The sequence below is a fragment of the Schistocerca piceifrons genome, chromosome X, assembly GCF_021461385.2.
Source record: "Schistocerca piceifrons isolate TAMUIC-IGC-003096 chromosome X, iqSchPice1.1, whole genome shotgun sequence".
In the NCBI taxonomy this organism is placed as follows: domain Eukaryota; kingdom Metazoa; phylum Arthropoda; class Insecta; order Orthoptera; family Acrididae; genus Schistocerca; species Schistocerca piceifrons.
This window is the reverse complement of record NC_060149.1, coordinates 448,916,433-448,943,506: the sequence shown is the minus strand read 5'-3', so window position 1 is coordinate 448,943,506 and position 27,074 is coordinate 448,916,433. Positions and strand designations below refer to the sequence as shown.

Here is a 27,074-nt window from a genome sequence, read left to right as displayed (position 1 = left end):
AAGGAAATTTGTGGCAGGAAAATGTTCTATGACCAATTAAAAGGTGGTGGCAGGAGTAGACATAATTTGCACACTTGCAGGAACAAAATATATTCACCAGGAAAAGTTGGATAAATTAAATTGACCTAAAAGGTGACTGGCAAAAAAATAAGTGTATTTTTGAAATGAAAAATGGAGTCTTTCAGAGCCACAGTGCTTTACAGAGTGAACTTGATCTCTGCTGAAAAAAATTGAGATTGTTAAAGGGTAATTTGTAAATATTGTTGCCTAAGGGACCCATGGTTTCTGGTGGTTCATTACAGAGTTTTAATGTAATTATTTGTTTCATTACCCCAGTTACCTATGTCTCTCTGAAGAGTTTCTCATGACATGAGTGGAGTCTGTAACATGCACATGGAAGTATTGCATTTCTCTCAGGCACCTATGTGCAGATGCAAAAGTAGTATGATGTGTTTGCCATTGCTGCAGGAGTAGCTCAGCATTGCATCATTGTTGCACTCTTCTATTGCATTCGGTGAACCAATACCCAAGGCCCATATTGGCCAACTCTTCATACATAAACCTAACCATAATGCTTGTATCACTGTTAAAGTATAACTGTCACTGCTGGAAAAACAAACCTGAGTCAAACCGAGCAGTGCTCAATATAAACCTTAGGGTGAAGAGCCAGTAGCAAGTACCAGGAGTGAATGGAATGAGTTTGTTTCCAAGCAAGAGACACAGCACATACAATCAAAATTTGTACTGCTGTGTAGAAATTTTCAAGAAATCAAATAAAAAGGCAATGTAACAAGTCACCAGAGACCATTAGTCCCTTACACCAAAATACTCAGAAAATATTCCTCAACAATCTCCAAACATTTGTTGGTGAAATACATGTTCACCTCATATTTTGGATAGAAAGGGAGGAGGAGGAATTTAAATAGTACATGGCTCCCATATTTGTATGAAATATGGTTAGATTCAGGAGTTATGGGAAGAAATGAGACTTACAACATAGGAAAGATAGTGTTGCATGTATCTGAAAAAAAAACCAAAATACATTTCAAAAAGAAAGAATAGTGTTGAACAACCCATAGATAACAATGTCATTGTATGAACAAAAAATAAAGAATGTTGTAGACTAAGCACAAACTTGCATTTGGGAAGGATAGGGAAAGTAAATCAGCTGTGCTCTGTGTGTGTGTGTGTGTGTGTGTGTGTGTGTGTGTGTGTGTGTGTGTGTGTGTGTGCTGCCTCACCTCAGAAATATTAAAAGTAAATCAATGAAAGTATAGTATTTATTTTTATTGCTCTACAAGGCATCTGTTTGAGGCCAACTTGTCTAAAACTGCACACTCTTTGACAAGGAAATTTTACAAAAAGTTATTAAATCCCAGTCATAATGAAACAAAGTGACATTGAACATAAAGAAAACTAATGTGTGTAACATGCAGTGTCTGTTAGTTACATACTATTCATATGTACACTCAATTCTTAGCTATGGCATTCTGTTTTGGGGAACAAATGCACAAAATATGAGCACAATTTTCAAACTTCAGAAAAGAGCCATAAGAATAATAACAAAAAATGGCAGTCAAGCTCATTGTAAAGATCTGTTCAAAGCACTGGGAATTTTAACTGCACCATGTGAATACATTTACCAGTGAGTTGTACACATCAAAAATAACATTAGTAATTACTGCACAAACAGCTCTGTCCATGACCATGGAACAAGAGCTAGACTCAACTTACATTTACCAAGAAAAAATAAACATAAAACTCAAAACAGCATTTTCTTCCAAGGATAAAACTGTACAATAAATTACCAAAAGCAGTTAAAGAAATTGCAAAAATACACTTACTTAAAAAGGCAGTTAAAAAGTACCTGTTATGCAATACATTTTATACATTGAAGGATTACTTAGATAAAACAGAGTAGGGGTTTGGTAAAAAAAAGTTATACAAATAAATAATAATAATGATTATAGAACATCCAACATTCCACATAACACCTTCACACTATGTTTTTCCCTTCTTTTTTCCAATTCTATAAATACTTACCCCCAAGCTGATCCAGTTTTTCAGGATAGCAAATGGGAAGTTGTGGTACAGAAAATGGCCCAAGATCACCGGTGTATATTTGTGTGTGTGTGTGTGTGTGTGTGTGTGTGTGTGTGTGGTGAGTGAAGTGTTACAAAACAATCTGTGTATAGTGTGTGCAGTAGTGACTGATAGTGAGATATGAGTGAACAGTGTGGCATTACATTAGTTAATAAGTTATTTGTAAAAAAAAAAAAGCATTGTATACCAGGAGTAAATCTAATAATTGTCTCTAACAAGAAGTCTGTAAATGTATGTGTATATGAATTAGCTTATTTTAAATTGTTTTAAACTTGGAAATACTTTGACGTATCGTACATCCTCCTAAAAAGAGATCTACAGATGAATAAAGCTACTACTACTACTACTACTACTTAAAAAAGGCTCTTAGACAAGTAGCTCTACAATCAGCTGGTATGTTGAAGATGGTGAACTGCATACTGCCACTGTGGTGACTAGTCATGGTATACTAAGATTTCAAGTTTCTGTTGTAAGCAACATCATAGCTCCACCCATATATTCCAGGAGTTAGGCTCCATGGTGTTTTGTATAATTATTTATGGAAAACACTGTGGTAATAAAGTGGAGCTGGGAAAGTATGGTTTTAGCAATGCAAAGAGCAAGAAATTTCTATGCCTATGATAGTTTTCAAACATGGGTGTACTAATATTTTAAAACAATTTTTTTCCATTGATATTCTGGAAACAACACAGCAAATATACACAACAAGCAGAACATCACAGAACATGATATACACCCTCCAAAACATGCAGCTTTAAGGGTAAGAAATGTCAATTTACTGCCTACGTGGACATGGTAGCATAAAGAGAGATGATGTAGCAGATGCAACAACAAAAAGTCATACATGCTGAACATCTCAGCATATTATGTTCCTTTACATTCTATTACTCTGTCACAGAAGAGAAATGACAGGGAAGTCACATGTTAATGGTAAGAAACAGTGCCTGAAAATAGAAGACAATAAACGAAAGTTGATAAAATCTGTGTGCTTTATCAGGCTAATCTGTTAGTTAATTTGTTACTAATTAGTTATGTGTTCTGTATGTTATATTCACATAAAGCATTATGATCTGTCAATTGCACAACAGATGCACACTTTTATTTTATACAGTTTTCCCAGTTTAAAGAGTCATCATTATATATGCCTAATAATTACAAATGTCTAATCAAGTCTGCTAGTCTAGAATGACATTTTTACTTTGCAGTGGAGTGTGCAGTGACATGAAACTTGGCAGAGAAAACAGTGCACCTGACGGAGACTCGAACTCAGGATCTTTGTCTTTCACAGGGAAGTGCTCTATCAACTGAGCTACCCAAGCACAACTCACAACCCTTCCTCACAGTTTTCACCTGCCAGGATGGTTTATATCGGTGCATGCTCCATTGCCGAGTGAAAATTTAATTCTGAAAACCTCCATCAGGCTGTGGCTAAGCCAGGTCTCCACAATATCTTTCCTTCCAGGATTGCTAGCCTTGCAAATTTTGCAGGAGAACTTCTGTGAAGTTTGGAAGGTAGGAGTAGTGGAAGTAAAGCTGTGAGAATGAGTGCTGGGTCATGCTTTGGTAGCTCAGTCAGTAGAGCAGTTTTACATGAAACAAAGCTTCCAAGTTCAAGTCTCAGTCTGACACAGTTTTAATCTACCCAAAAGTTTCCCCTCTGCTATTTTTTGTTCATACATTAACTAAAGGTATCATATTTTGGTAGTCCAAAACTAAAAGAGCTATTATTTTTTATGTTTACAGCAACCCATTTTTTATGCAAAATCAGTTAGTAACTATAACAAACACATCACAGACTGTTTTCCTCTGTTGACTCCATTTTGATTGGAATCATAATAGCACTTACTGGGGAAAAGCTTAGTCTGATTCTTGATTCAATTACAATGACATATCATTCATATAAAGCAGCTGATAGTTATTGCTAACTGTGTAGTCAAATACTAACAAAGAGATAGAGGGGCTGGCCAGTACTTACCTCAGCTCAGTACAGCCGATAGATACACATAAAACAGAACCGAAAATTTACGTTCCTAGCTTTCGGAACAAATGTTCCTTCATCGGGGAGGAGAGAGGGGAAAGAAAGGGAAGAAGGGAAAGGAGATTCAGTTACTCACAACCCAGGTTATGAAGCAACAGGGAAAGGAAAATAGGGAGGGTAGCAAGGATGGAGGCATGGTTGTCAGAGGGAAGCCAATGATATTCTACTGTAAGTACTGTGCCAGCTTCAAACCAAAGACGATGCATACAGAAGTAAAGAGGTACATCCCTGGAAATTGAAATAAGAACACCGTGAATTCATTGTCCCAGGAAGAGGAAACTTTATTGACACATTCCTGGGGTCAGATACATCACATGATCACACTGACAGAACCACAGGCACATAGACACAGGCAACAGAGCATGCACAATGTCGGCACTAGTACAGTGTATATCCACCTTTCGCAGCAATGCAGGCTGCTATTCTCCCATGGAGACGATCGTAGAGATGCTGGATGTAGTCCTGTGGAACGGCTTGCCATGCCATTTCCACCTGGCGCCTCAGTTGGACCAGCGTTCGTGCTGGACGTGCAGACCGCGTGAGACGACGCTTCATCCAGTCCCAAACATGCTCAATGGGGGACAGATCCGGAGATCTTGCTGGCCAGGGTAGTTGACTTACACCTTCTAGAGCACGTTAGGTGGCACGGGATACATGCGGATGTGCATTGTTCTGTTGGAACAGCAAGTTCCCTTGCCGGTCTAGGAATGGTAGAACGATGGGTTCGATGACGGTTTGGACGTACCGTTCACTATTCAGTGTCCCCTCGACGATCACCAGTGGTGTACGGCCAGTGTAGGAGATCGCTCCCCACACCATGATGCTGGATGTTGGCCCTGTGTGCCTCGGTCGTATGCAGTCCTGATTGTGGCGCTCACCTGCACGGCGCCAAACACGCATACGACCATCATTGGCACCAAGGCAGAAGCGACTCTCATCGCTGAAGACGACACGTCTCCATTCGTCCCTCCATTCACGCCTGTCGCGACACCACTGGAGGCGGGCTGCACGATGTTGGGGCGTGAGCGGAAGACGGCCTAACGGTGTGCGGGACCGTAGCCCAGCTTCATGGAGACGGTTGCGAATGGTCCTCGCCGATACCCCAGGAGCAACAGTGTCCCTAATTTGCTGGGAAGTGGCGGTGCGGTCCCCTACGGCACTGCGTAGGATCCTACGGTCTTGGCGTGCATCCGTGCATCGCTGCGGTCCGGTCCCAGGTCGACGGGCACGTGCACCTTCCGCCGACCACTGGCGACAACATCGATGTACTGTGGAGACCTCACGCCCCACGTGTTGAGCAATTCGGCGGTACGTCCACCCGGCCTCCCGCATGCCCACTATACGCCCTCGCTCAAAGTCCGTCAGCTGCACATACGGTTCACGTCCACGCTGTCGCGGCATGCTACCAGTGTTAAAGACTGCGATGGAGCTCCGTATGCCACGGCAAACTGGCTGACACTGACGGCGGTGGTGCACAAATGCTGCGCAGCTAGCACCATTCGACGGCCAACACGGCGGTTCCTGGTGTGTCCGTTGTGCCGTGCGTGTGATCATTGCTTGTACAGCCCTCTCGCAGTGTCCGGAGCAAGTATGGTGGGTCTGACACACCGGTGTCAATGTGTTCTTTTTTCCATTTCCAGGAGTGTATATAGTATAAAGGTAAACACAACTATGTAGGATGAAAAGATGTGTGAATAGCTAAAGAGGAAAGGGAAAGAGGAGAAGACTGAAGAGTGAATGGGAGTGAGGTTGTTTAACGTAGGTTCAGTCCAGGGGGATGGCGGGATGAAAGGATATGTTGGAGTGCAAGTTCCCATCTCCGCAGTTCAGAGGGACTGGTGTTGGGTGGGAGGAGCCAAATGGCACATACGGTGTAGCAGGTTCCTCGGTCCCTAGAATTATGCTGGAGGGCATGCTCCGCTACTGGGTATTGGGCATCTCCTAGGCGGACAGTTCGTCTATGTCCGTTCATGCTCTCAGCCAGTTTAGTTGTTGTCATGCCGATGTAAAAGGCTGTGCAGTGCAGGCATGTCAGTTGATAAATAACACGTGTAGTTTCACACATGGCCCTGCCTTGAATTGTGTATGTTTAACCAGTAGCAGGACTGGAGTAGGTGGTTGTGGGGGGATGCATGGGGCAGGTTTTGCAGCGGGGTCAGTTACAGGGGTAGGAACCGCTGGGTAGTGAAGGTAGTCTGGGAATATTGTAGGGTTTAACAAGGATGTTATGGAGGTTAGGGGGGCGACGAAAGGCAACTCTGGGTGGTGTGGGGAGAATTTTGTCAAGGGATGATCTCATTTCAGGGGTTGACTTGAGAAAGTCATATCCCTGGCGGAGTAATTTGTTGATGTTTTCGAGGCCAGGATAATATTGGGTGACAAGGGGGATGCTTCTGTGTGGTCTGGGGGTAGGAACTTTGTTGTTGGATGGGGAGGAATGTATTGCTTGGGAAATCTGTTTGTGGACAAGGTCTGCAGGATAGTTGCGGGAGAGGAAAGCACTGGTCAGGTTATTGGTGTAATTGTTGAGGGCTTTGTCACTGGAGCAGATACGTTTGCCACGAATACCTAGGCTGTAGGGAAGGGAGCATTTGATATGGAAAGGATGGCAGCTATCAAAGTGAAGGTACTGTTGTTTGTTTGTGGGTTTGATATGGACAGAGGTGTGGATGTGAGCTTCAACAAGATGAAGGCCAACATCCAGGAAGGTGGCTTGGGTTTTGGAGAAGGACCAGGTGAAATTCAGATTCGAAAAGGAGTTGAGGTTATGGAGGAAATTAAGGAGTGTTTCTTCACCACGAGTCCAGACCACAAAGATGTCATCTATAAACCTATACCAGGCCAGGGGAAGCAGCTGTTGGGTCTTCAGGAAAGCCTCCTCCATGCGGCCCATGAAGAGGTTGGCATAGGACGGAGCCATCTTGGTTCCCATGGCCATTCCCCTGATTTGTTTGTAGGTCTGGCCTTCAAAAGTGAAGTAATTATGGGTGAGGATGAAGTTGGTAAGTGTGATAAGGAACGAGGTTTTTGGAAGATCTTCGGGTGGATGTTGGGAGAGGTAGTACTCAAGGGCAGAGAGACCATGGGTCTGTGGGATGTTTGTGTAAAGAGATGTAGCATCTATGGTGACAAGAAAGGTTTCAGGTGGGAGAGGAGTGGGAATGGATTTGAGGCATTCTAGGAAGTGGTTTGTGTCTTTGATGTAGGATGGGAGTCTGCGGGTGATAGGTTGGAGGTGCTGGTCTACCAGAGCTGGGATACGTTCGGTTGGGGCTTTGAAGCCTGCTACAATGGGACGGCCAGGATGGTTCTCTTTGTGGATTTTGGGTAATAGGTAGAAGGTAGGGGTACGTGGCTCAGGTGGAGTGAGTAAGTCTATGGAAGCCGCTGTGAGGCCTTGTGAGGGACCTTCGATTTTTAGGATTTTTTGCAGCTCAGTCTGGATGGAGGGAATGGGATCTTGGGTAACAGCTTTGTAGGTTGAGGTGTCGGAGGGTTGACGCAGTCCTTCTGCCACACACTCCACACGGTCAAGTACGACAGTTGTGGAGCCTTTATCCGCCGGGAGGATGACAATAGAGTGGTCTATTTTCAGCTCCTTAATGGCACGGGATTCAGCTGGGGTGATGTTGGGGGTTGTCGGGATGTTCTTCAAGACGGACTGGGAGGCAACACTGGATGTGAGGAATTCCTGAAATGTCTGCAAGGGATGGTTTTGGGGGAGAGGCGGAGGATCCCTTTGAGAAGGCAGTCGGAACTGTTCTAGACAGGGTTCAACACTGGGTCTAGTATTTGGGGGCTGTGTTTGGGTAGTGAAGTGATATTTCCAGTTGAGGTTCTGGGTGAATGAGAGGAGATCCTTAACCAGGGCAGTGTGGTTGAATTTAGGCATGGGGCTAAAGGTTAAGCCTTTTGATAGAACAGATGTCTCTGGAGGAGAGAGGGGTCTGGATGAGAGGTTTAGGACTGAATTGGGGCTGGTGATATGTGGCATTTGACTGTGGTTATAGTTGAGATTTGGTCTCTGTGGGGTATGTGCTGGGATGGGGAGATTGAGTAGGGTGGCTAGGCTAGGTTTGTTGGCTATGAGGGGGGTTTGTTGAAGGTTCTGTTGTGGTTGGTGTTTGTAAGGGATAGGGAGAGGGACCCCACTTCTTAGGTGTTGCACTAGCAATGTGGATAGTTTTTTCAGGTGGTGGTTGGCATGGAACTCAAGTTTGCAGCTGGCTTCTAGGATGATGTTCCTGAGTGTGTTCTCCAAGCAAGGGTTTGAGAGGTGGAGGACTTTGAAGAGTGATAGCAGCTGTTGGGTGTGGTGGTTACATGAAGTAGTGTAGAGATTCAGGACAAGTTGGGTAAGGGCTAAGGATTGAAGGTTCTGGAAGTCCAGGAGAGACTGGTGGAAGGAGGAATTGCACCCGGAGATGGGAACTTTTAAGGTAAGCCCTTTAGGGGTAATTCCAAAGGTTAAGCAGGACCGGAGGAAAAGTATGTGGGATTGCAGTTTGGCTACGGTAAATGCATGTTTCCGGAATGAATGTAAATAATGTGGTATAGGATTAGGGTACATAGTGGGTACTGGTGGGTAGGGAAATTAAATAACTAAAGTTGAAATAGTAATCATGCGGAGGGAAGGACGATAAAGAAAGAAATTGTGTTGGTAATGTTCAATACCAAAGGAAGACCACTAAATAAGAAAAATACGGAAAAAGTTGACCAGATCAAGCAAGTATGTCCAGATCAGGGGAAATGAACACACCTTGCTCAAAAACAGAGATAGCGAGTGGCGAAAAAAGAGATCGCGCGTGCCGCAAAAGAGATCGCGCGTGCCGCAAAAGAGATCGCGCGTGCCGCAAAAGAGATCGCGGGTGGCGCAGAGAAGTCCCAAAAAAATTGTCTTGTGGCAGAGAAAGATAGCCAATGGCACAAAAATATCGCCAGCAACAAGAAATCGACGGAAATGGATGATACTGGTAGGTGTAGAAGAGATTGTTGGCAGTGATTGTTGGCTGGAAAACAGCACATAACGAACGTTAAAACTATGGAATGTTGAATAAATAAATCAATAAATAAAAAAGAGAAGGGACTGTGAACGGAACAAGATAATAGGAGGAAGATGAAACTAGCACAGTTGGTGACGAAAATATTTATTTATGTAGATATAAAGTGTTAAGATGACAGACGTAAGTGATAGCTAACAAAAGGGACAAAACAATGAAGGATGTGGAACATGTAGGTGATTTAAATGATTAATGGAAAATCTCATATAAAGATGTGAAACAAATACTAACAAAGAGATAGAGGGGCTGGCCAGTACTTACCTCAGCTCAGTACAGCCGATAGATACACATAAAACAGAACCGAAAATTTACGTTCCTAGCTTTCGGAACAAATGTTCCTTCATCGGGGAGGAGAGAGGGGAAAGAAAGGGAAGAAGGGAAAGGAGATTCAGTTACTCACAACCCAGGTTATGAAGCAACAGGGAAAGGAAAATAGGGAGGGTAGCAAGGATGGAGGCATGGTTGTCAGAGGGAAGCCAATGATATTCTACTGTAAGTACTGTGCCAGCTTCAAACCAAAGACGATGCATACAGAAGTAAAGAGGTATATAGTATAAAGGTAAACACAACTATGTAGGATGAAAAGATGTGTGAATAGCTAAAGAGGAAAGGGAAAGAGGAGAAGACTGAAGAGTGAATGGGAGTGAGGTTGTTTAACGTAGGTTCAGTCCAGGGGGATGGCGGGATGAAAGGATATGTTGGAGTGCAAGTTCCCATCTCCGCAGTTCAGAGGGACTGGTGTTGGGTGGGAGGAGCCAAATGGCACATACGGTGTAGCAGGTTCCTAGGTCCCTAGAATTATGCTGGAGGGCATGCTCCGCTACTGGGTATTGGGCATCTCCTAGGCGGACAGTTCGTCTATGTCCGTTCATGCGCTCAGCCAGTTTAGTTGTTGTCATGCCGATGTAAAAGGCTGTGCAGTGCAGGCATGTCAGTTGATAAATAACACGTGTAGTTTCACACGTGGCCCTGCCTTGAATTGTGTATGTTTAACCAGTAGCGGGACTGGAGTAGGTGGTTGTGGGGGGATGCATGGGGCAGGTTTTGCAGCGGGGTCAGTTACAGGGGTAGGAACCGCTGGGTAGAGAAGGTAGTCTGGGAATATTTTAGGGTTTAACAAGGATGTTACGGAGGTTAGGGGAGCGACGAAAGGCAACTCTGGGTGGTGTGGGGAGAATTTTGTCAAGGGATGATCTCATTTCAGGGGTTGACTTGAGAAAGTCATATCCCTGGCGGAGTAATTTGTTGATGTTTTCGAGACCAGGAAAATATTGGGTGGCAAGGGGGATGCTTCTGTGTGGTCTGGGGGTAGGAACATTGTTGTTGGATGGGGAGGAATGTATTGCTCGGGAAATCTGTTTGTGGACAAGGTCTGCAGAATAGTTGCGGGAGAGGAAAGCACTGGTCAGTTTATTGGTGTAATTGTTGAGGGCTTCGTCACTGGAGCAGATACGTTTGCCACGAATACCTAGGCTGTAGGGAAGGGAGCGATGATGTGGAAAGGATGGCAGCTACCAAAGTGAAGACCTGAGCCACGTACCCCTACCTTCTACCTATTACCCAAAATCCACAAACTTCACAGAAGCTCTTCTATGAACCTTGCAGAACTAGCACTCCTTTCTTCCAGCTTCTATGAAGTTTGGAAGGTTAGAGATGAGGTACTGGTGGAATTAAAGTTGTGAGGATGGGTCATAAGTTGTGCTTGGGTAGCTCAGTCGGTAGAGCACTTCCTCGCGAAAGGCAAGGGTCCCGAGTTCAAGTCTCAGTCTGGCACACAGTTTCAATCTGCCAGGTAGTCTCATATGAGCACACACTCCACTGCAGAGTGGAAATTATCATTCTGGAAACATCCCCCAGGCTGTGGCTAAGCCATGTGTCTGCAGTATCCTTTCTTTCAGGAGTGCTGCAAGGTTCGTAGAAGAGCTTCTGTGAAGTTTAGAAGGTAGGAGACAAGGTACTGGCAGAATTGAAGCTGTGAGGGTGGGTTGTGGATTGTACTTGGGTGGCTCAGTTGGTAGAGCATTTGCCCACGAAAGGCAAAGGTCCGGAGTTCGAGTCTCAGTCCGGCACACAGTTTTAATCTGCTAGGAAGTTTCATATCAGTGCACACTCCACTGCATAGTGAAAATCTCATTCTGATCTTTCTTATTTCGAGAAGAAATGAGTCAAATTATAATTTCATTAAATTATCATTGTAGTCATGCCTTACTTTGTTGCACAGCATCAATTTTTGCATGTATGTTAAAAAGGTAATTAGTTAGAATACCAGATTCACACACATTTTCATTTAAGATGGCCTGTTATTCTCAACAGAAATTGCATCATCTTTGAAGGTTTCATTGCTTCGACTCTTGTAACAACATTCTATGCTGATTTGATTTCATTTCTGATCTGTCAGTTTTTGATAAGCTGTGTGCACACTATTGAATTTGTACAGCTTTTCTTAATATGTAACAGTATCATTTCTGATATGAAACAACTCCCAGTTCATTTGGACTCTGTTGTATGTGTCTTTCTTTCTTTCTGAAGACATTTTGATATTTTTAGTGACCAACAATTTTATTAGTATATCCATAATATTGGGACAATGGATTTCGTAAATGGATACAATTTTATTAAGAAATGTATTGAATGTAATCCTTTTCCATCTGATGTTAGACCATATCTGCCATTTAGATTTTCTGCTTCTGCTCTATTTTTATTTTCTTTGTGCTTCTGACAGATAATAGTCAAACATATTTTCTCATATAGTTCAGTATCAGTTCTGTCTAACAATACTCAAAGTTGTATGGCTTCTTCAACAGAAGCTATGTGCTTCAATGTGTGCAAACAGCCTTGTCTCCTTACATGGTTTCCTATTACACAAAAACAGCAGGAGGCATGTGAAGGACAATGATATAGTGTCACAGTTTTTGCAGAATACTAAGTGTAAAGTAGAGTTAGTGATGATAAGCAAGCAGAAATTCTTCCTGTAGGTAATGATAGTCTCAGGAAATCTCAAGCTAGAGATCAAGTAGAATTTGGTGATTGTGCACAGTCTATGCATGATAGTAATATTATGAGGTTTCTGGATTCTTTGGACAACGGGGATTTATTTCTCTTCAGCCTGTTCTGTGAACATTAGAGCTTTATTATGTACAGCATTTTATCATAGATGAATGTGTCATCCTCAATACTAAGGAGAGGTTTGTAAGGGAAAGCACATTCTATAATTCCAAATTAGAATAAAGGATTGCATGGTTGTTAGTAATAGTGACAAAAAATTTGGAAGAGGAAAAACCATTTTTTCTTTGCTGTGAAACATGCAAGAGAAAGCCAAGATATCATCTAGAAAACTGCATGATGGAGGATTCCTTGGAAGCAAGTATAAACAAAACAGTCATTATTATACCTAATCAAGAAAGTATTGCGACTAAAAATTAAGTGATTTTTCATACATATTAAATATATTTAAGTACTTTTGTTCTTTGTACATACACCACCATCCTGTGTAGCTAAGTAACAGAAGATTTCACTTTCTGATATTACATCCTGCTGATATGTAGTACCTATATCTACATCATCTCTCTACAATTAACACATAGGTGTGTGTCACATGGTCCATAGAATCACTTTCAGACTATATCACAACCATTCCACTCTCAAACAGCACATGGGAAGAATTATAACTTAAATCTTTCAATGCGACCTCAATTTTTTAATATTTTTCACTATAGTCATTTTTCCCTATGCAGATGACAATAAAAAATGTTTTGGCATTCAGAGAAGAAAGTTAGTGACTTTAATTTCATGAAAATATCTTGCTGCAATCAAAAGTATCTTTGTTTTAATGACTGCTACTCCAAATCACTTATCGTACCCTCCTTCATGAAAATACAAAATGAACTGACCTCCTTTGAACGTTTTCTTTGTGTTCCATCAGCCCTAACTGGGAAAGATCCCTCACAGTGCAGCCATATTACAGAAGAGGAAAGACAAGTGTAATGTTGGTAGTGTATTCAGTACACTTGTTACACCTCCTACGTGCTCTGCCAATAAAATACAATCTTTGGTTCACCTCCCCCACAACATTTTCTGTGTACAATGATGGTTACAATTTAAGTAGCTCACAATTGTAAACCATAGGTACTTGGCTGAATCAATAACTTTTGTATTTGTGTGGTTTATCGTGTAACCAAAATTTAATGAACTTTTTGTAGTATTCATGTGGAGAACATCACACTTTTTATTTCTTATGGTCAATTGCCATTTTTTGCACCATGTGGATATCTTTTCTAAATCATTTTTTTTAATTATTTCAATCTTCTGATGGTTTTATTAGTTTGTAAACAGCAGCAACATTTGGAAACAATCTAAGGTGACTGCTCAGATTATCTATTGAGTCATTTACATAGATGACAACATCAGAGAGCCTATAACATTTCCTTGGGGAACCCCTGATATAACTTCTGCTTTACTTGATGACTTACCATCAGTTACTATAAAGTGTGACCTTTCTGACAGCGGATCACAAATTCAGTCAAATAACCAAGATGATATTCCATAGGCACACAGTGTTATTAGAAGCTCCTTGCAAGCAGCAGTGTCAAAATCTTTCTGGATATCTATAAATGTGGAATAAATCTGAGGCATAGTTGATAGTACTCAGCATATTACACATAGAATGGAACAAATAATTAATAGTTTTAAAATTTATGCATGTTCTCAGCTGCCATGAGCCACCTTAACTGAAGATTTTTGTCAGGAGAGTTAATTTGGAGCTGGAATGGTTCCTTCAGTCAGGTGCAGAGTCACACAGTGATGTGGTTTCTGTTGATTCAGTCAACAGGATTTTACAAGGCGTAGCCTTCACCTTAAAAGGAAAGGAAAAATTGGTTACAATAATAGCCAAACACTTAAGAGAGGTAGGCACTGTCATGCATGGCAACTATGGATACAGGTCCCAGAGTAGCACTTTTTACATGGCAGGGAAGACAGATAGAAACTTTGTTTTCAGAGAGATTAGGACTGAAACAAATATTTAGTTTGTGGAGGTAACCAAACAAAAATGGTTTTTCATCACCAACTTCAGTTTTATACACAAGTTGCATCCTGTCATACGTGTGTGTTAAGGTGATAAAATAAAATGCCTCTAGTAGGAGATCATCTTGTAAAACAAAACAGGAATTCCCACATTGTCATTTTATTCAGTCATTTTATATGCACTGAAATACACTGGTGGAAAAGAAAATTTTAGATTCAAGAAGGAACTGTGTGACATAAAAAAAAGCTGGGTGGTGTGTTTCTAAATTGGAAAGATGATGTCTATTGGAAGTTCGTGCCAGTCACATAAGAGTGGTGTTACTAATGCCACTGTGATGATGCGGGTCAGGTTTGCTTTAAATACTCACTTTAATGGTCATGAGCATTGTTTACCTTTGAGATTGGACATGGTGAGTTGATGTTAGTCAAGAATGCCTTCAAGACAACAAAGACACCATTATCAATACCTCATTAAGTTTGAATGAGGACATGTAATAAGACTACAAGGGGCTGGATGTTCCTTGTGTGATATTGCAGAAATGCTTGGCAGGAATGTAGCCACTGTCCATAATAGCTGGCAATGGAGGTCAAGAGAATGCATGGTCACAAGAAGACAAGGCTCCAGATGGCCAGGTGGCACTAACAAGACGGAAGACCATCATGGTTGGCTTATGGTTCTGGCACATTATACTGCTTCTGCAGCAGTTGGCACCACAGTGATAAAACAAACTAGTACAAATCAGTTAGTTCAAGGACAGCTCTGAGCGAGATGCCCTATTGCGAGCATACCAGTGACCCCAAACCACTGCCATTTCTGACTTCAGTGATGTCAAGTGAGAGTTCATTGGAGGGCAGACTGGAAGTCTGTTGAGTTTTGTTGTGGGTTGGCAGGAGAGCCAACACCGAGAGGAAGCCGAAAGGCACGCGTTTTAGCTCATGCAGGCTGGTGTGAGGTCTGGAACAGGACAAGGAAATTAGAATTTAGAAAAAACGGATGTAGCTGGTGGATTACTTAACTTTAATCCATTAATGGTGAACGTCGCTCTTGACTGTACATGATTCAGTATCAATAGTAACTGGTAATGGCGCCTGGCTAGGTCGTAGCAAATGATGTAGCTGAAGGCTATGCTAACTATCGTCTCGGCAAATGAGAGCGTATTTTGTCAGTGAACCATCGCTAGCAAAGCCGGTTGTACCACTGGGGCGAGTGCTAGGAAGTCTCTCTAGACCTGCCGTGTGGCGGCGCTCGGTCTGTAATCACTGATAGTGACGACACGTGGATCCGACGTATACTAATGGACCGCGGCTTATTTAAAGGCTACCATCTAGAAAGTGTGGTGTCTGGCAGTGACACCACATTCCTCCCCCGCAAATCGGCATACGGTTGTGGCATAAGGCTTCCGCCCACCGTGGGGAGGACCCCATGTTGACGTATGCGACGAGGTGGGGAGCCTAACAGGCGGTGGCGGCGGCGGCGGCGGTGGGGGCGGCGGTGGCGGCAGCGGCGGCGGTGACGGCGGCGGGGCAAAATGGAAGGCAGTGTCGGTAACACCTGGGGCCGAGGCAAGCCAGTAGATGGGTCCCCAGGGCGCTGACCGGACGGCACCGTCGCTGAAAGCAGACGGCCGAGGCAGCGAAGAATGCGCCCTTCGAGCCAACGCCGTGAACCTCGATAGTGGCGGTAGTAGACAACGTCGCCTGGGGCAAAAGCAAGTGTCTGCCGCTGCACAGGAACCTGATGCGGCGGATGTAGCAAAGACATCAAGGTTCGATGAGGGCGACCGTGGAGCAACTCAGCCAGAGAGCAACCATCTCGGGGCTGAGAGCGATACGAGGACAAAAAGAGTAATAACATGTCCTCCCGAGAATGCAACTCTTTCAATTTCAACATCTGTGACTTGAAAGTCCTGACCAATCGTTCAGTGGCACCGTTGGACTGTGGCGAAAACGGCGCGGCCGTCAGATGTTGAATACCATTGGCCTTGAAGAATGACTGAAATTCTGCGGACATTAATTGTGGGCCATTGTCGGAAACAATAGTCTGTGGAAGACCTTCAATGCAAAACATAGCAGATAACGCTTGGATGGTGGCAGATGACGTCGTGGAAGACATCCAGACAACAAAAGGAAAATTACTGAATGAATCTACCACAACCAACCATCGAACATTCCAGAATGGACCAGCATAATCGATGTGTAAGTGTTGCCAAGGGGAAGTGGCTTTTGGCCATGCAAAGAATTTCCAAGGTGGTGCTGACTGTTGTTCGGCACACACCATGCAAGAAGAGCACATATTCGTAATCGCGGCATCGAGTCCGAACCAAGTACAGTGCTGACGAGCAAGTTGTTTCGTTCTCACTATACCCAAATGTCGTTGGTGGAGAAGCTGTAAGACAGAGGACTGTAACGAACGTTGGACCACAACCCTGGACTGATCATTATCAGAACGCAACAGCAAAACACCACGTCGTACAAAAAGTCTCTCCTGGTGAGCAAAAAATCGGCGAACCAACGGATACCCGATCTGTGACTTTGACAAGGGCAATTGCGTAGCAACAAAACGCAAAACGGTAGCAAGGACAGGGTCGGCAGCTGTGGCTGTAGCTACACGACGAAAATCAATCGGAAACGATTTGACCACGTCATTGGTTTCCGAATCAATGAACATGCAAGCAAGTTCGGAGGAATCGAATGCTCTATCCTCAGCAACAGGCAAACGGGACAACGCATCGGCGTTTCCGTGCTTAGCAGTCGACCAATACAAGACATTGTAGCGGTACTGTGAGAGGAAAATAGACCAGCGAATGAATTTCTGCGCTGTACGTGGAGGTACAGGCTTGGTCGGATGAAAAAGCGATGGCAAAGGTTTGTGGTCTGTGATGATGGTAAAGTGACGACCATACAAGAAATCATTAAACTTTGTAACACCAAATACGAGAGCCAATGCTTCTTTCTCGATCTGTGAATAATTTCTTTGCGCAGACGAGAGCAATTTGGACGCAAAGGCAATAGGGCGATCGTGCGATCCATCTTTGTGCGCAAGCACAGCACCAATTCCGAAATCCGATGCATCCACCATCAACAAAAGAGGCTTCTGGGGATCGAATGGCATAAGGCAAGTATTGGAAAGCAACACCGATTTCAACTGGCGAAAGGCGCGTTTGCAATCCGTCGTCCAGGCGAACGGAACACCTTTACGGCGTAAGCGATGAAGCGGAGCTGAAATGGAAGAGGCATGTGGCACATATCTGTGATAATAGTTAATTTTTCCCAGCACACTCTGTAGCTGCTTCAAATTCTGCGGCAAAGGCAAGTCTTGTATGGCATGGAGGTGCTCGGGACTGGGATGTATGCCTTGGGCATTGAGTACATGTCCCAGGTAGGGCAAGTCACAAGCAAAAAACACACATTTGTCCTTCCGCAAGCAAAGACCATTTTGTCGCAAGACCTGAAATAATGTTCTGAGATTGGCTAAATATTCTTCTTCCATCTTTCCGGAGATCACAATATCGTCCAGATAGTTTGCTGCAGTAGGGACCAATGCACAAACAGTTTGCAGATATTGCTGAAACAATGCAGGGACAGATGCACACCCGAATGGCAGTCGTTTGAATCGATACAAACCAAGATGCGTGTTAACCATCAAAACGCGCTGGGATTCGTCGTCCACTGGTATTTGCAAGTACGCATCTGCTAGGTCCAACTTCGAAAAATATTTACCCGGGCACAGTTTGTCAAAAAGATCTTCCGGGCGGGGTAAAGGAAAAGTTGCAGTCACTAGTTGTGGATTCACTGTTGCCTTGAAGTCCACACAAAGTCTCAATTGTCCCGAAGGTTTTTGGCAAAATTACTAAGGGTGATGCCCAGAGAGAAGCCTGCACACGTTCAATTACACCTTGTGATTCCAAATCGTGTAATGTTTTTGCGACCTCATCACGCAATGCGTGGGGAACATTGCGCGCTCTGAAAAATTTCAGTTGCGCGTTTACTTTCAGTTCCAAATGTGCTTTATAGTCCTTAGCGCAACTGAGGCCCGGTGCAAAAATGTCTGCAAATTCTTCACATAGACGAGAAACACTCTCTGAAGGCACAGTCTGGTTCACTGATAGGACCTCATTTACTATAGACAAGTTAAACAACTGAAATAAATCGAAACCAAACAAGTTCACTGCAGAAGAAGAACGAAGGACGTAAAATGACACAAGTTTTGTTTGTCCCTTGTAGGTTGCAAGAAGGCTGCACTGTCCTAACACAGGGATCTCTTGACCTGAATAGCTAGTTTACTTAACAGTTGCGGCACACAACGGAGGTGTGCCCAGCAGTTTGTAAGTGTCTTGATTGATCAGTTAAACTGCAGCCCCGGTATCGAGCTGGAATGGTATCACTTTGCCGTTAATGTCCAAGTCCACAAAAAGTTTATTGCCCTGCTGACGACAAGAGCAACTATCTCGTGCAACGTGAACTGACGCTGGTACAAAATCACTTGCGACTTGACGGGAGTTCCGGCGACGTCGAAGCACACTATTTGTGGGACAAACACAGTCACTGTTAGAGAGAGTGGCACTGGGCAGAGTGGAATGAACTACATGAATTTCCATGGGCGAAGTTTCACGAGCCTGAGTATCCTTGGTTCGATTCCGATTCCGGTGCGAAGCAAAGGGCCTGGAATGATTTTGAGTTTCCGATCTGAGCTTGTTCTGGCAAACACTTTGAACATGTCCTTTTTTATTACAGTAAAAGCAAATAGCTTGGCGTGACGGGTGATTCTCACGCGAATGTCTAGTAGCACACTGCGGGCATGATTTTAGCACTGCATTTGCTTGCCAGCGCGGTACACGTGGCTGAGAGCCTTGCGACAGTGGCGTGGCCGGGCGCGAGGGCTGTGTACTGTTCCGTGCAGCTCGCCTGGCGGGCCAGTTAACCTGACACATGGGTGGTGAAGTTGCAAATTATTCCTGAGCAAATTCAAGTGTGTCCTGCCGATCCAATATGTCCATTACTTGGTGAAGGGAGGGATTGACTAGTTTCAAAATCTGTTCCCTTATACGAACATCAAAACGTTCTGTGCAATTGCATCACGTACCATAGTATCTGACTAAGGGAGTCCACATTGACACTCAGAAGCACAATCCCTAGTAAGGCCTTGCAAGGTTGCAACCCACTCTCGATTAGTCTGACCTGCCGTACGTTTTGTATGAAAGAAGGTATACCGTTTGGCAACTACATTGACTGAGTCTTTGAAATATGCATCTAATACAGACAAAATTTCGTCATAGGACAGAGGTGCTACGTCACGTCGGGGAAATAATTTGACTATCACACGGTATGTTTGTACGCCCACCGAAGACAACAAAAACCACTGCTGTTCGTTACCTTGAATTCTGTAGGCGGCGAGATGGAATCCAAATTGGCGTGACCACTCCGTCCAGCTTTCCAGTACAGCATCAAAAGGACGAAAAGTTGGTGCAGCTGCGTGTTGTGGCTGCATTAGCGGTGGAGCAGCGGCTGCTGCGTTGGTATGCATTGCACGTTGACCCTGGACGAGCTGTCCAAGGACATCCAGTAATGCCTGCATCTGCTGATTCTGTAAGCGATAAAATTTGGACAGTACATCTGGAGATGGTGGCGAAGCCATTACACAAGTAAATCAGGGCAGTATAGTTAAGAACGCAATATTGCCTCGTCGCCAATGTTGTGGGTTGGCAGGAGAGCCAACACTATGTTACTAGAGGAAGCCGAAAGGCACGCGTTTTAGCTCACGCAGGCTGGCGTGAGGTCTGGAACAGGACAAGGAAATTAGAATTTAGAAAAAACGGACGTAGCTGGTGGAATACTTAACTTTAATCCATTAATGGTGAACATCGCTCTTGACTGTACATGATTCAGTATCAATAGTAACTGGTAATGGCACCTCGCTAGGTCATAGCAAATGACGTAGCTGAAGGCTATGCTAACTATCCTCTCAGCAAATGAGAGCGTATTTTGTCAGTGAACCATCGCTAGCACTAGCAAAGTCGGTTGTACCACTGGGGCAAGTGCTAGGAAGTCTCTCTAGACCTGCCGTGTGGCGGCGCTCGGTCTGCAATCACTGATAGTGGCGACACACGGGTCCAACGTATACTAACGGACCGCCGCCAATTTAAAGGCTACCACCTAGCAAGTGTGGTGTCTGGCGGTGACACCATAAGTTTTCTGGTGAAAGGTGGTTCTGCATTGGTGCCAGTGATGGTCAAGTGTTGGTTAGAAGCAGGCTAGTTGATGGCATGCAACCAACCTGTCTGTGCTAGACACATTGGAACTACACCTGAGGTTATGGTCTGGGGTGTGAGTTTGTATGACAGCAGGGGCATTCTCTTGGTTAGCCCGTGCATCCTGAGTGCTGATATATATGTCAGTCTGGTGATTTAACCTGTTGTGGTTCCATTAATGAACAGCATTCCAGGGGGCGTTTTGCAACAGCATAATGCTCGCCCAATACCACTGTTGAAACCCAACATGCTCTACAGAATGTCACCATGTAGACTTTGTCTGCTTGATTACCAGATTTTTTTTTTCAATTAAACACATATGGGACATGATCCAATGATAAGTCCATTGTCATCCACAAATAAATTAATTGTCCATATATTGATCACCAAGGGCAACAGGCATGGATCTTCATCCCATAAACTGACATCCAGCATGTATGACACAACACTTGCATTCAACATTCTGACAGTTACACTGTTTATTATTGTACCAGCATTTCACATTTTCAATGGCTTATCTCAGACTTACATTAACCTGTGATCTTTCAGTGTTAATCACTTAACCCTTTAACTGCTCTGGACATGTTAACGCGCGCATCTTTGTACCTGTCCCTGTGGGCTCCGAACGTGTTTATGCATGCCACCAGTCCTTCTACCTACTTGTCTACATAGACATGTTCAGAGTACCAGGTAGGAGGACTGGTGGCACATGTAAACACATTCGGAGCACACAGGGACAGGTACAAAGGCACATGCGTTAACAGGTCCAGAGCAGTTAAAGGGTTAAATATGTTACCAAGACAAATGTATTCCCAAAATGTCATTACCGTGCATTAATTACTTTTTGGTGTTGCAATTTTTTTCCTTCAGTGTATATTTTTGAGTGACATATTTTGCACATTACATGACTTAAGATCTTTTCTGAGCATAAGTTTATTTTCAGGTGGTTGCGAGAATCGTCCTATGCCTTGTTCAAATCCACGCTGTGAGACTGTTCCACATGCATATTGTGATATAACACTGGGAATATGCATTTGTGGATCTGGTTATTATGCACATGTTGGACATGATCAGCAATTAACAAAATGTATTCAAGCTTCAGAAAATAAAGGAAATGCCAAAAACAAAGTACAGTTCGATGGTGAGTTTACAGGAGCACCAGATGAGATCCTCTCACGCTACTATTATCCAAGTAAGAACTTATATATTATTGTAGAAAAATACTTTCACACTAATTTTGTCTGTTAGCTAAATAACTAGTGCTCTCTCTTTTGCTAATACAAAATACAACACCCAGCTACCTTTTGTTCTTTGTTATGTTGAAAATGTGGAAGATTTTTTAGGTACTGGTTCTTCACAATATTCAAGTATAGCTATATTTAAAGGAATTTGTACTTGTACATGTATTAATCATTCTCTTAGGCACTGTTAGTCAAATCTTGAACATATACGAGGATTGGAACTTTAATAGTGGCAACTATGCGGGGACCAAGAAGCAATCGGTATTGTAATTGTAAACTGTCAAAGCTGCGTTGGTAAAGTACTGGAACTTCAAGCACTGAGAGAAAGCACCGAAGCTGAAATTGTTATAGGTATGGAAAGCTGGCTGAAGCCAGAGGTGAATTCTGCTGAAATTTTTACAAAGGCACAGATGGTGTTTAGAAAGAACAAATTGTATGCGACCAATGGTGGCATGTTTGCCACTGTTGGTAGTAGTTTATCTTGTAGTAAAAAAAAAAAGGAGGAAGGTTTATCTGTTTAGCAAGAGTAATAGGAGGCAGATTTCAGACTACCAAACAGATCAAAATGATAATTTTTGTTCTGACACTGACAATATTGAGTGTTTATGGAAAAAGTTCAAGGCAATCATAAAATGCACTTTAGACAGGTACATGCCAAGTAAAACTGTGAGGAATGGGTAAAACCCACTATGGTTCAACAACAAAGTTAGAGAGCTTCACTGCAAATTTAAATGCAGCCAAAACCTCTCAGACAAGCAGAAGCTAAACGATGTCAGTTAGCGTAAGGAGGGCTATGTGTGAAGCGTTCAGTGAATTCGAAAGTAAAATTCTATGTACCAAGGTGACAGAAAATCCTAGGAAGTTCTGGTCTTACGTTAAATCAGTAAGTGGATCAAAACAGCACATCCAGACACTCTGGGATGATAATGGCATTGAAACAGAGGATGACACACGTAAAGCTGAAATACTAAACACCTTTTTCCAAAGCTGTTTCACAGAGGAAGACCGCACTGCAGTTCCTTCTCTAAATCCTCACTCGAATGAAAAAATGGCTGACATCAAAATAAGTGTCCAAGGAATAGAAAAGCAGCTGAAATCACTCAACAGAGGAATGTCCACAGAACCTGACGGGATACAAATTCGATTCTACACAGAGTACGCGAAAGAACTTGCCCCCCTTCTAACAGCCATGTACCGCAAGTCTCTAGAGGAACAGAAGGTTCAAAATGATTGGAAAAGAACACAGGTAGTTCCAGTTTTCAAGAAGGGTCATCGAGCAGATGCGCAAAACTATAGACCTATATCTCTGACATCGATCTGTTGTAGAATTTTAGAACATGTTTTTTTCTTGTGTATCATGTCATTTCTGGAAATCCAGAACCTACTCTGTAGGAATCAACGTGGATTCCAGAAACAGTGATTGTGTGAGACCCAATGTGCTTTATTTGTTCATGAGACCCAGAAAGTATTAGATACAGGCTCCCAGGTAGATGCCATTTTCCTTGACTTCCGGAAGGCGTTCGATACAGTTCTGCACTGTCGCCTGATAAACAAAGTAAGAACCTATGGAATATCAGACCAGCTGTGTGGCTGGATTGAGGAGTTTCTAGCAAATATAACACAGCATGTTGTTCTCAATGGAGAGACGTCTACAGACATTAAAGTAACCTCTGGTGTGCCACAGGGGAGTGTTATGGGACCATTGCTTGTCACAATATATATAAATGACCTAGTAGATAGTGTCGGAAGTTCCATGCGGCTTTTTGTGGATGATGCTGTAGTATACAGAGAAGTTGAAACATTATAAAATAGCAACGAAATGCAGGAAGATCTGAAGCAGATAGGCACTTGGTGCAGGGAGTGACAACTGACCCTTAACATAGACAAATGTAATGCATTCTGAATACATAGAAAGAAGGATCCCTTATTGTATGATTATATGATAGCAGAACAAATACTGGTAGCAGTTACTTCTGTAAAATATGTGGGAGTATGCGTAAGGGACAGTTTGAAGTGGAATGATCATATAAAATTAATTGTTGGTAAGGTGGGTGCCAGGTTGAGATTCATTGGGCAGGTCCTTAGAAAATGTAGTCCATCAACAAAGGAGGTGGCTTACAAAACACTCGTTTGACCTATACTTGAGTATTGCTCATCACTGTGGGATCCGTACCAGATCGGGTTGACAGAGGAGATAGAGAAGATCCAAAGAAGAGTGGCGCATTTTGTCACAGGGTTATCTGGTAAGCGTGATAACGTTCCGGAGATGTTTAGCAAACTCAAGTGGCAGACTCTGCAAGAGAGGTGCTCTGCATCACAGTGTAGCTTGCTGTACAGGTTTTGAGAGGGTGCGTTTCTGGATGAGGTACCGAACATGTTGCTTCCTCCTACTTATACCTCCCAAGGAGATCACGAATGTAAAATTAGAGAGATTCAAGCTCGCAGGGAGGCTTTCCAGCAGTCGTTCCTGCCGCGAGCCAATACGCGACTGGAACAGGAAAGGGAGATAATGACAGTGGCACGTAAAGTGCCCTCCGCCACACACTGTTGGGTGGCTTGCGGAGTATAAATGTAGATGTAGATGTATTTGTTTACAGCTTGTACAAAATAGATACATGTTTCAAAGTTTTTCTGACCTTCAAAGTAGTCACCAGAATTTTGTATAACCCATTGCCAGTGATGTGGAAGTTGCAGGATACTCTTAGCAGTGCCAGTTGTGTTGACAGTTCGAGTGGTGTGGTCTATTGCCCAACAAATTTGTAGCAGTTCTGAAGTGTATGTTGTGAAGTGTTCCCTTCAGTTTAGAACAACTATTATTTAGAGGAGTATCATTTTGTGACAGTGGTTGGGGTAGAAAATAGTGTTAACAAGTATAGAAGCAACAACTTTGTCTGTGAACTGGTAAAAAAAAGTTCAGAAACAAAATGTACAAATTTTGAATGTGTTCCTGCTATCAGGCATTATGACAGATCAAAGTTAAACATCTCTCTGCGAAAGGTAAATATGGAGTTAGATCAGCTGTTTCTGTCCATTATTGGATCCAACATAGTTAAGGTTCCTACTAGAGCTATTGAAAGGTGGGGTTTTATTAATCATGACTTTAACATCTACAGGAAGAGTAAGATGTAATTAGCTGGGTTAATGGAATAATAATTGAGAAGAGGAGTATGCATTGTTCTCATGGGGCTATTTTTGAAGCCAGTAATGTGAAGAGAGGTTCTTTTCTGGGTCAAAATGGTAATTCATATCATCAGTATTAAAAGAAGTTAGTATTTGTGAATATACTAAGCAGATAGGCAATGTGATTTTCACACCCTCTGTTTTTCATGTCACATATAAACAACAGTTACGTCCAACATTTTGGCTGCACCTATCCATAACACTAAATATTCCTCCACACCCTTTTCCATTTCAGCGATGTGACTTTGCATCAAGCAACCCAATTATCTGTGTTTTATCCAAAACCACTCTGCAATCAAGAGGAGATTATTGTTTTATCTTTTATCATCAGCACAGCTTCACTTTTGGAATATCCCAGCTTCTTTTCTTTCTGTCAAAGAGTGAACCATTACCTCTGTCACACTGTCAACATTATCGGTGCTTTCCTCACCATGTTTATTTGTTTCCTTTCCTCCATCTCATCTGCTAACCATACCCTGTTATTTTTCATGCTTTTCCTGACCATTCAACTATTTCTCCCTATATTATTATTGTAATTACAGAAACAAGTCAAATTTATAAAGAATTTGGCAGATGAATCCAATTATCAGTATGCTGTTGCACCCCCTCTGACCCAGATGCATGCACTTATTTGGTTGGGAAGAGTGTCATAAAGCCATTGTATCCTCTCTAGAGGCAAGATGGTTCATAACTGTTGCAACTGGTTCTTAATATCCTTGTTATTGGCACTGGGATGGAGTTGCAATATGAACTGGTCCCATACATGCTCTGTTGGGGAGAGATCTGGCAATCTTGCTGGCCATGAGAGTACCTCAACATCTTGCAGGTAGTTCATGTGTGGATGAGCACTGTCCTGTTGAAAAATGGTACAATACAGTCACATAAAAGGTATGTTCATGATTTAGGATTGTCCCATCAGAGTTTCCTCAACCGCTATCTGCTGTGACCTTATGCCATACCCAATGATTCCCCACACCATGACACCAGGGGTAAAACCTTTGTGCCTGTCCAAAAATTGGAAGAATAGGATCTCTCTCTCTCTCTCTCAGGTCACTGTCATACTCACCAGTGATGGTCATCTGCAGAAGTGCAGAAGCATGAATCATCACTGAACACAACAGGATGACATTCAACAGCAATCCATGCTTTCTGTGCATGGCACTGCACAAAATTCAGTGGGTTGTATTGTGGTGTTAATGACAGCTTATGTGTGGGACTAGACAACAAGTATGCCTGCCCTCACAGTCCCATGTTCTCCATTGGTGAGCAACTGTCATAATTGAATGCCCCAAAAATCTAGATATTGCATGATTTGATGAGCCAGTTAAATGGACACCCATAATTAGGCCCCTTACAAATTCTGTCATGTGATGATAATGCTGTGTAATACAAGTATGTGGCATCTTCATGTCCTTCACAGTGATCACTCAATATCTGATGCTGTTCACACCCCTTATATATCCTACCAGGCTTGGTAACAACACTAAACATGAACAACACTCATGCTCCTGGTGGCCATTCTACCTGTCACAGAGCATTGCAACTCTTAATCAATTTCATACAGCCAATTGTATATATGTGTATGAAATTACATCGCCATCTGACCATATGTTCTGGGTATTTCCTTTATTTGTCAGACATTATATTATTATTAATATATTTATTATATTATCATTATGTTTGTTATATTATTATTATTATTATCATTATCATTATTATTGTAGTTGGTGTTGTTACATAGTAGTCACATACTATGTGTAATATAAAGTTAACTCCATATGGATGTTGACATAAGAGAAGAATTGAAGGTTCTCCCATGTGAAATAAATATATATATAAACATTAGATAAATAAATGACAGATATACTGAGTTGCTGCTCCTGACACTAACATAATGTTGGTACTAGATAAATAAATAAAAAGTTAAAACTGAACTTATCATTTAATCTCTGACACAGAAATGTTGAATGGTGATAGGGCTAGCTTGAAATTGCTGCATATGAGATATGGGAAAAAAGCCATTGGGAATATAAATATAAAATACTGATGTTTATATATTTAATAGTAATCAGTGCTTCAAAGCTCATGTTATGCAAGTAGAAAGTCATTAAGAGAGAATAGTGGCAGTCACATTATACAGAGTTCTAGTTGGTAGTTTTGAGTTACTAATCAGCTGTTTGAT

The 27,074-nt window shown here is 42.7% G+C and overlaps 1 protein-coding gene across 1 annotated transcript in view; it reads left to right on the top strand.

Moving 5' to 3' along the window:
- LOC124721953 (thrombospondin type-1 domain-containing protein 7A-like) overlaps positions 1–27,074 on the top strand; it is a 1,225,854-nt gene that overhangs the window by 1,144,719 nt on the left and 54,061 nt on the right. Inside the window, exon 28 of the mRNA XM_047247119.1 lies at positions 21,415–21,663. Coding sequence (XP_047103075.1) covers positions 21,415–21,663 — 249 coding nt within the window. The remainder of the gene's footprint in view (positions 1–21,414; positions 21,664–27,074) is intronic.